Source organism: Colossoma macropomum, unplaced genomic scaffold (assembly GCF_904425465.1).
Source record: "Colossoma macropomum unplaced genomic scaffold, Colossoma_macropomum, whole genome shotgun sequence".
In the NCBI taxonomy this organism is placed as follows: Eukaryota; Metazoa; Chordata; class Actinopteri; order Characiformes; family Serrasalmidae; genus Colossoma; species Colossoma macropomum.
Genome location: NW_023494802.1, coordinates 5,722,461 through 5,733,224, shown reverse-complemented (window position 1 = coordinate 5,733,224; position 10,764 = coordinate 5,722,461). Strand labels below are relative to the sequence as shown.

The 10,764-nt window shown below is 37.3% G+C and overlaps 1 protein-coding gene across 3 annotated transcripts; it reads left to right on the top strand.

Annotated features, from left to right (window-relative positions):
- The first annotated feature begins 2,592 nt into the window (after nt 1-2,592).
- On the top strand, nt 2,593-7,182 carry plagx (pleiomorphic adenoma gene X). Of its 3 annotated transcripts, none has more exons than XM_036591557.1 (3): nt 2,593-2,809; nt 4,330-4,396; nt 5,733-7,182. In XM_036591557.1, the coding sequence occupies exon 3, from the start codon at nt 5,752-5,754 to the stop codon at nt 6,913-6,915; it is 1,164 nt and encodes a 387-aa protein (XP_036447450.1). In that variant the 5' UTR covers nt 2,593-2,809; nt 4,330-4,396; nt 5,733-5,751; the 3' UTR covers nt 6,916-7,182. The 3 variants fall into 3 exon arrangements, with proteins under 3 accessions (XP_036447450.1, XP_036447451.1, XP_036447453.1); XM_036591558.1 differs by having other exon boundaries at nt 4,330-4,402; XM_036591560.1 differs by lacking the exon at nt 4,330-4,396.
- Nucleotides 7,183-10,764: the final 3,582 nt, after the last annotated feature.

Below are 10,764 nucleotides of genomic sequence, written 5' to 3'. Positions count from 1 at the left end.
ATAAATGAACAAAGTTTGTGGTACCACTTTAAAATAAGACTTCCCTTAAAAAGTGTTTATGAATGGTCTAAAATTAGTTTAGTTATGGTTTTTAATTAAGTCATAAACACATTAAAATCATTAATAAGCAGTTATAACGCGTACATCAAAAGGGGAAAAATAAGATAAGTACCAAGAAAGAGATTTAATAGTACAGATGAATGTGGGCTCGCTATTTGGCAAACAACACGTCATATGTGTTATAACTGCTTATTAATGATTTTAAAGCACTTGAGATCTAATTAATAACCAGTAATGAACAAACTTTAAACCATTACTAAACCCTTTACAAATACAGCAAAAGATTCCAAATTTTTGCCTTTTTATTTTCTTATAATTTTATTTGTTCTAAAAGCAGCACATACATTTTTCCTCACCTCTCTAACAAGCTTCCCTGAAGTCTCTCCATTTTCTCTGCATCCTCCACTGATCTACATCTCCTGTTGGTCAGTGTTAATTCATTTGGAATCTCCTTTTTCTCCTGAAGCACAAACGCATATTTTAGGTTTATTGTATGTTTATGTTTACTCATGTTATCACTTGAAACATTACTCCAGTTTGTTCGTATCTCTTTATACCATTTTGTTATTTGCGTTCTAATCTTTATAATTTCATTTTGTGTGTGAATATCTTCAATATCACTTTAAAAATGTACGTTATTGGACATTTTTGAAATGTCGACAAAAGATAAGACTTACTGCAACAGTTTCAGGTGGCCTTCCACAATCAGTAGTAATGGAGGAAATGTGTTGCCTGCACTCACTGAATGTTTAGAACCATGAGTTCTATATAAAATCATTTCATGCTTAAATAGTTCTTTGCCTGGTGAAATTGTTCTTCAAATTTAGGGAGAATGTGTTGTATGTTGTTCTATATAGAAATCTTGAAAATAGTTCCATAAAGCACCAAAAATGTCAAGCTTGTAACAACAAAAAACACTTTTCGGTGCTATACAGAACTGCTTTTAGGTTTTTTTAAAAAATCCAACAGTATCTCCATCACAGAGTGGAACGATTGAACCAAGCAAAGAACCATTCAAACATTAAAATGATTCATTGAGTTGTCTTTGTTATTCATATAACTACTGCCTTTACTACAGAACCCTTGAGGGGTGTTTAACTGCAGGCAGATAACCATATATTAACGAAGTTTGTCTTACCTGATTGTTTTTCGTTATGAAATGTCCTTTTTTCTTCTGCATGTCCTTCAAGAGTAAAAGGAGGACTTTGGAAAGGCTGAATTCAAACCTGAAGAGGGGGCAGGTGATAATTAGGGTAAAAAGACATTTCTTGATACAGCAGAGGAATTACAAAATGGGATTATCAAACACTTACTTTTATTTTAATTCACTTAGCTAGGTTAGCTAGCTAAGTTATTAAAATCAGTGTAGCTTGTAGCCTCGCCATAGCCTAATGTTTTTTTAGTGAGCAACCAAAAAAAAAAAAACGGTTGAAAAGGTTTCAAGTATTTCTCACTTAAGCTGTGTAAGACTAAAGAAACAAAACAGGATTTGTTTTGTCTAAAAAGTGAAATAACGTTAGCTAACTAGCTAGATTACTTTTCAACTAGCTAAGGCTAATGCATACAGCCTAACCGTTAACGTTAGCTACGGGGCAACAAAAGCATGTTGTTTCGAAACAAGCAGCTTGCCATAGTTAGTGATTAGAAAAAGAAATAACCTTTAAATTTGTTAATAATTTTAGAGCTACTAAATTATGGATTTATGAGACCACTCATCTGGTAACTTGCCTGCATTCGCCTCTATTTTCTACACTAGCTAACCTAGCTACGCTAGCTAGGTTTTACGCGCTGATGGGGTTACCATGGCAACTGAGCAAGCTCCCAGTTTGCCCAAGTGGGATAAAAAAACAAAACTAAATAAATAAATACATAAATAAATAAATAAGCAAACAAATAATTAAAGTATTAAAATAAATAAATAAATCTAACAACTATCAGCTTTGGATTTTTAAAATATGTGTCTACTTTGTAATATTCGTTTCCATACAGGTACATTTGACATATTTGTAAATTTTAAATTTGCCACTATTACACATATTTAATCTACATGTACATATATTTGAACTGATATTGATATATATGTACATGTATATATGGCATATATTTACATATTAAAAATGACACAGGTAAATATAAAGTTATTTAAGATTAAAGTTTAAAAACCATCACATACATTTTTTAATATGATAAAATATATTTGCCACAATATGTGTACATATATTTCCGTTCCATATTGAAACATCATTTATTCGTTATGTTGATAAATGTGAGAATAAGTTTAAAGTTGAGGCAACAAGTGAGAAAAAAATTAACAAAAGTGTTTAAAAAGCATCTTTGGGTGCGTTATGGGAAAAAAAAACGGCAGCAAAGAATAGTTTCTTTATTGTACTGAGCATCAGATCGCTATATTATCTATATAATGAAGTATGAGGCAGTAAGTGAGCTAAAAAACAAACCTAAAAAAACTAAATATATAATAAAACCCCCTCCGGCCGAAGAGGAGTGACGTCACGTTCCCACAATGCACGCGCTCTTGAACTGGAGTGCTGCTGCTGTGTTTAGAGTGGAGGCCTAGAAAAAACTACAAAAAATACAGAAAAACAATCCTAAACTTCTTATTACTGCGCGTTTCTGGCGGATTAAGGCAGGAAGGACTGAAAGACGATGTTAGGTGCGGCTTTCGTGTACATTTGGTGATGTTTTGAGGAGCACAAAGTGGACTTCAGCGGCGCTGCTGTAAAGTTTTGGGGTGAGCGCCAGTCTGGCTTTTTAATGATCAGCTCTTTTAGGCGAAACAAGAAGTGAGATTTAGCAGATTAGTCCATTTATTGTAGCATTTAGACATAACAAAGTTTATTTTCTGCGAATTACTAATTAGAAATGTTGCTACCGTGTGGAGGTCTGACGTTGCCCGAGCAAACTAAACAAAAATAAGTTATTTTTCGTCTTCTTCGGTGATTTCTAGTTGAGAAAAAAATCATTTGCGGATCGACGCTGTACAGATAGACCGCGCTTTGGATGCTTTAGCTCGGTTTGGGCTCTGATTGTGATGGTGTGCTGCTGCTGCATGGTGAAGCGGGCTGATGGAAGCCCTACAGGCTTCTGCTGACTAAGAAAAGAGCAAAGCCTTTCTAAAAAACAGGCATTAATATTACTTATCCACGATTATTTCGTAACAGTTCCTGCGTGTTTGTCTGTATATAAAATATCTCACAAATTACAGATTAACATCTGTCAGGATGCCATTTTTAAGGTTTAAAAATGTGCTAATTTCAGCTCTAATTTGTAGTCATTTCCATACTATTATTGTAAATCAAATATAAAAATATTGGTTATCTAATAAAACAGTCAGCAGTGTCCTAAACTAACAAGCATTTGGTCATCAAATAAAACATCTGAAAAGCAAGGCTTGTACTGCAAGAAAGAACATTACTTCTAGCAAATGATGTAATTTTTGAGTTGAATTAAGTTCCTTTTAAATATTCACTATATTTTATTAGCTTTTATTATCTGTAAGTGAATATATGGGTTAATGCATCTCGATCTTTATTTGTTTTTACTGAAAAATCTTTAAAAATCTTAAGACATTTCGTTTTTATAATTTTTTCTTCTGTAAAGCACAATTGATTTGACACAAATACATGGAAGAAATTACGCAAAAAAATAAAGTGGCATATTTAAGATTGTTCTCTGTAGAGGATGTTTTTATTTTCACTTATTTTCTCTTAGAACATCAGCAGAACACATTATTTGACCAAGGTTTTGCATATGACTGAAAGTTATTATTAAATATATATTGACAACATAAACATCAGCTTTCTGGATTACACAGTAGAACAGTGAGATCTAAACTTTCTTTAAAAACTCAGTTAAATTCATTTTAATTTTCAAAACCTTTCCTTTGCAGTGTTGTTAACAAGTAGTAGCTATTTTAAACCCTAGAAGTACACCCTATAGCAAAAAAATAAATGCATGCACCTAAAAATACATACTTCTATGTATATACTAATCTAACTTACTAGTCTTAGATCTTCATTTATTAACATAAAGATAGGGCTATAATAATTTGCTTCTTCTAAGGGTAAAATGCTTGTACAACAGTTGTTAGATAATTACACAGTTTATAGTGCAGTTGCTCCAATGCTGCTCTTCAGGTTCCAAAAGCAGGTTGTGGCTTAGTTACACAAAGTTTTTGTCTGAATGGAAACTTATTCTTAACTGTCTACTCTATGCAACGACCGCTTATTGTGTCTTTGTGTTTTCGTGTAGGATACTGAATATGTACAAGGACTACCTACCGTCTAAAGAGAAGTTATATATCAGAGTTGGATCTCTGGTATGTGTGAGTTTTGCTATTTCTTAATTTCAGATTTGAATTGGAAATGTCATTGCTGTCATATGAAAGCCTTGTAATTGCTATTCTTTTTGTTTGAGTTCTTGTTTTCTTTTTGACGAGGCAAGCTGCCCCTTACAGTGTGTCACAACAAATGAACCACTTTAAATAAAGTCTTACATTAACCTTAATATTACATTAAAGTTAAGAATGTTTGTCTTTCTCCTGAAAGGCTACCATTTTAGAGTTACAGGGTTTTCTCACGACAGCATTAATATGTTCAGTTGTATGCAGAAGTTTAAACACCCCCTGTCAGATTGTCTTTTGTTGGTTTTCTAAGTGAAAATAAGTTAACAGATCTTCTACAGTGAACAAACTTAAATATGGCATATTTTCTGCAAATTTTAGTGCACAGTTTTTATTCAGTTTGCAGAGTTTCACATAGAACATAAAACATAGTGTGCCATAACTTTTGCACAGGCCACATTTTGTTGTCTTTACAGTATCATACAGTATCAACTAAATTCAGCAAATAAACAGTAATTGTTAAGTCACATTGTTTTATGTAGTTAATTGTGATTCATATGTCTTATTTGCTTAACCAGATTTTTTTCCTTTTATAGAGCAGTTTATTTTGTTTTAGCTTCAGGAGTGGACAAAATAAACTACACTAACCCTTTAAAAGTAATCATTGTATTTCTCCTGTGATGCTAATCCAAATTAGATTAAGTGCCAGTTATTACATTTTAAAAATATTTATGCATTAGCATCAGCAGATACGTATTGGATATCAGCCTCTGCCAACAACTCCCATATCAGCGCATGCCAACTTTGGATGGTTTGGATGGTCAAACTAGGAAACAGCATTTAAAAATCAGTGGCATTAATAATATATCATGTTAACATATTATAACACATTGACTTTGACAGCCCTAGTTAGAGGTGGCAATTTGGCAGTATTAATGTTATCTTGATGCATTTTGTTATTGCTTTTCTGAGCTTATTGTGGGTATTGTCAGTACTTAAAAGACCCTGACCAACTGTGTGTTTCACTGAAAGAGAGCAAAATAGCAAAATTAGTGCTGTTTAATTGGGTTTAGTGCAGTGTGATATGTGAGATTTTTAATAAAAACATTGAGTTTTCATGGCAGGTTTTAAATGTTGTACAAGTAGTGAATTGTCTTTTATAATGTAGTGAGAAATATTTTGTATTGTAATACAATACTTTTTGCCATATCGCCCATTCCTAGCCCTAGTATATAAATACCCAATGGTAGATACCCCATTGAAGCCATGTTATGCACTGACTTTAACTGAAACCTTCTTTGGCTTTTCTTAGATGTGCAGGATATGAGACAATGTTTCATGGGAAGGACCAGCTCAACAGCCACCTACAGACCCATGACTCCAACAAGCAGGAGCTGCAGTGCGAAGAGTGTGGCAAACACTACAACACTCGCCTGGGTCTGAGACGGCATGTGGCCACCCACGCCACCTCGGTCACTGGAGATCTCACCTGTAAAGTGTGCCGTCAGGTTTTTGAGAGCATGCCGACTCTGCTTGAGCACTTGAGCACGCACACTGGACGGCCTCCTCCAGGGGGTGTTGTGCGGGAGCGAAAGCACCAGTGTGAGCGGTGCGGCCGACGCTTCTTCACTCGGAAGGATGTGAGACGCCATGCGGTGGTGCACACGGGCAGAAGAGACTTCTTTTGTCCTCGCTGTGCCCAGCGTTTCGGCAGACGCGACCACCTCACCCGCCACCTGAAGAAAAGCCATGCCCAGGAGCTTGACACCCTCACATCTATGCCTCCTAGTGGCGTGAAAGAAGAGCCAAGCCCCACCATGTGCTCATCTGGATCCCCTAAGGATGCCTCTGAAGCTTTTTCCATGGGCATGTTCAACCCCCAAGGCCTGCAGAGTGCCTCTACCTCAGGGGTCAGTCACCATCATTCTTTAGTGCCTGGCCCCCTGTCCAGCCCAATGGGTGTGGGCTGCTACCTTGAGCCAAGCAAGCACCAGCCACAGCAATACCAAGAAGCTCACAGATACCAGCCCGGCTCCGCTACCTCATATTTGAAGGCCGAGATGGAGAACTTCCTGACAGAGCTCCAGTGTGGGCCCATGCCACCACAAGCTTCGGTTGCAACCTCCGCTTCCAGACCTGGCGATCTTGTCCCAGACGGTCTAGGTAGTCAGAGCGCCCACTTCACCCTCAGGAACTCCGCCTTTGCCACAGCCGAGCCTTCGCCCCCTGCTGCTAACATGGACCTCTCTCATCTCCTAGGCTTCCTGCCCTTTGGCCTGCCACCTTACAGCGCCCCGTTGAGTTCTGGAGGCCTCGTGATGGGATACTCTACCACCACTACAGCCAGCTCCCCAACCTCTACCTCTCAGCTCACTGGGCCACTTACCTCATTTCAGCCGCAGCCACTGCATGAGCCTCAGGCTTCAGGGCATTTAAACCAGCTGTCTGGTTTCTCTCCAACTCTACCTCGATTCCATCAGGCCTTCCAACAGTGACGCTGAGTGGATCCATCATCTTCCGAAACTGATTTCGAAGCTCATTTATATCATTGCCAAACGGCTCGTACACAAAGCAATGTGCTCGTTGGAATTGCTTGATTTGGCCCGTACATTGCAGAGACTGCTTGTATGAATTCTGTAGAATGAGAATACAGTCGTGTCCAAAAATTTGGACACCCCTGGACAAACAGTGTGTTTTGTTGATTTTCTATGTGAAAATAACTTCTACAGAGAACACACGTCTTCACATTATAATGCACAATCTTTGGCAGAATTTAACATACTGGAAAAAAACAAAACATAAAATGTGGGCTGTGCAAAAGTTTTGGCACATTTTATGTGCTTTGTTTTATCTTTATCCAATATGTTAAAGTTAGCAAATAAAGAAAATTGTGTACTAAAATTAGCAGAAAAATGCCATTTTTACATGTTCACGTATTTGCCTTAGAAAATCAACAAAATGTGCAATTTTGACTGGGGGTCTTCAAACTTTTGCATACCTCTGCAAGATGATTTGTGAGAAATTTGCTCTAGTTTGAATAGAGATTGTTTTTAGAATAGTTTTGAATATTAGATTAGATTATCTGTTCCTTAGTAGGTCTTCCCTATATTTGATTGTAGTGATTTATGATTTTATTTAGATCCATTTACAGAGAACTCGACATTGAACGAATCTGAAGAAATACCTCATAATATTTTTTTTTGGGAAAAGAAAAAATATTATCACAGTGTTCTAAATTGTAGAATGAAGCACTTTTTTCCAGTCAGAAGCACTTCATTGACTAAAAGTCAGTTTGAACTGTGGTCTTATTTACATCTCAACTTGCAGCCTTTACACGCCGTACATAACCTACCTCTTTTAGTGGACTCTTCAGGAGAACTATGATACTGACTATAGAAGCGAAACAAATCCCCATATGAAATAGTGTGTGTATAGAGAACATTCATCCAGTGGGGATTTTAGAGTGCCTTTCATTAGTAATGAAAGTAAGTCATGAGAAGATTAGAGTGAGGCGATAGAGAAAATTAGCTCATATTCATATTGTTTTTAGCCTTTAGGTAAATAAGAAAAGGTGCTGTGTTCCACTTGTTGATAATAGATGGAACAACAATTATGAGTGAAGACAATTTTGTTTGTCTTGTTTCCTGTAACTCTTCACTTCTCTCTGTTCATTCCGTTGAGTATTGTAAAGACGAAGATCCAAAAAGCAAAGCGAGGAAGGTTTCGCTGTTTCTGATATGAAGAATAACAGGCCTACTGCAATGTAACATTAACCCGGTGTTCAAATGTGAATGATTGATGTGTTCAAAAAGGAATTCTGAAAGTGATCCGCAAAGATATCGCAATCTTCATATGTCTGCCTTGAGCCCATAATTTAAAGCAATATTTGATGCATTTATTAAGTGATGCTGGGCTACATCTCCATTTTATTGATTTTACCGCACTGTATAAGCAACTGTTACATTTCTCCATAAGGCTAAGATCTATATCTCTACAATGGATTGACATCTGCATTGACAGATATGTACATAAAGAATAATGACATAATGACATACCTGCCTATATCCTCTTTCCATATGACTTGGGACACTGAAATGGAATTCTCCTACAGAGAACATCTACCAATTCTGAAAATTGCTGCATAATTCAATTGTTGAAATGTAAGCAGTCATTTAGAGTGTTTTGATGTGAAATGGTCCACTCAGATTTTTTTTACAGTGGTGGTGATAGGAACCAGGGGTTGCAGTGTACATAATGCAAATAGTAAGATAGCAGTAAATCTGTAAAAATATTTCTTCAAAGACACTTTTGCCTTACAACACCCTGCATTTTCCCCTCCACCATGAATGGAATGGAATTTTAAGCCAAAAAGCTTATCTCAAAACTATCATAAAACTGTGTGTATTCATAATCTTTTCATGTAAAAACTTTTTGTGAGGGAGCTTTTAGAGGCTTTAAACTCTTCAGATGTCTGGTTCCTGTCACCACCACTGGAAACAATTCTCATTCGTCAGGTTTCTCTAGAATGGAGCATTTCACACCAAACCACTAATAGAAGCCTCACCAGTTTAACAAAGTTCACAGTTTTGTGTCCCTTTTTTTTCTCTCACTACAATACCCAGCAAATATCAAACGACATTTGGGAAGCACCCAATTGGCTTCCTAACAGTATATTAGCTATCTGCCTTCCTTCTGCATTAGTCAGCATCTGCATTAGCTTGGGGTGGGGGCATTTCAAACAGCCCACCCTGAAATATCTGCCCCAAAATGCTTGTAGTTTTTCAAAGCGTTCCTCCCACCTTCAAGATACATCATCGGAAGGGGTTTTTAGTTTTTTTGTTTTTTTAGAGATTATTGTGGCACCACTGTAGCAGGCGGGTAGGCAGGTTTGCAATTGAGCAATTGTTAATCTGTGCATTTTGGCCAGAGTGCCCCTTTACGAGTTCATTTTAATTGTTATATTTACTTTATATTTACTACTAGTTTTAACAGCTCTGCCTCCACACTCATTACTTTTTATCCAATGGTAAATAGGCAGTTGTTACTTTCATGAATCGGCGGCCTCTGTGCAGTTACTGTGATGCGGGGTCAGGGCTAGTTCCATTCTACTCCCAAAATCGGACAACTCAGCAGGAGGATTCAGTGAATTCAGCTTGTGTGGTGAAACAAATGGCCCAAGCTGATATGGAATGGAACCCGGCCTTACTATGATGTGTTTGGACTCAGACGTAACTACCTCATAGCTGCACTCTGTGCATGGCTGTACTGTACCTCGCAGTGAGAGAGATTTCTATTTTTATGTGGGTATCTCACTGGAGTAAGATGTTTTACATCTTTAATATGTGCAACATTGGCGCTTGTTGTGTTTCAGTTGGCCTTTTGTTCGGTTTTGTTTTACTAACATTTTGAGGCGGAAAAAAGGTTGAAATCATATAATGTACTGGATGACAGAGAAATAAAGCATCTTCTAGACTTCAGTGTCTCTTGAGCGTTTTTCAACCTTTAGCATCTGTCCACTGGCTTCTATTAAAAGTGTGCTTTGAGTCAGTAGGCTTTCTGTTCTGAAGTACAAGGAAAAGGTGTCAAAATTATTGTCCATAGTAATCAGCTGTAAGCTATAGATGCGGCAGATAGAGATTTGCTTGAAATACTCTGTGTTCCTTTAATGTAAATGGAAACTAGGCTAAAACTTGATCACTTTTAGACACAGTCTGAAGAATCAAGGCACCTTTCATTGGTGGCCGAGCTTGGGAAGTTGGAAAGGGAATTCATTTTAAAGGCCATTGCAAGAGTTTTTAATGTAGTCCTACGGACATAATCACAGATATTGAAGTGGGCAACATTCACATTTCTCAACATGGCAACCTAAATCCTGATGGAGAATCTGCAAACTGAAAAGACTGACACCTGAGGACACTGATTGTTGTGAAAGTGGATTTTTTTTCCCATTCTTGCTTTATATAACACTTAAGCTGCTAAACAGTTAGGGATCTCCATTGTTGTATATTGCACTTCATAATGTGGCACGTTTTCAATGGGAAACAGGTCTGGACAGCATGCAGAGCATCTCTTACTACAAAGCCACGAGACGATGCCAAGCCACACATGCAAAATGTGGCTTGACATTGTCTTGCTGAAAGGATGTCCCTGAAGAAGACATTGTCTAGATGGCAGCATATGTTGTTCCAGATGTTACCCATGCTATTGGCACTAACACACTCCCATACCATGAGAGATTCTGGCTTTTGAACTTTACGCTGATAACAATTGGGACGGACCTTCTCTTATTTGGCATGGAGATCACAACGTCCATTATTTCCAAAAGCAATCTTAAAGTGGACCAC

Bases quoted from the DNA above. Each gene is read 5' to 3' on its own strand.
- plagx (XM_036591560.1), top strand. From the start codon at position 5,752: ATGTTTCATGGGAAGGACCAGCTCAACAGCCACCTACAGACCCATGAC.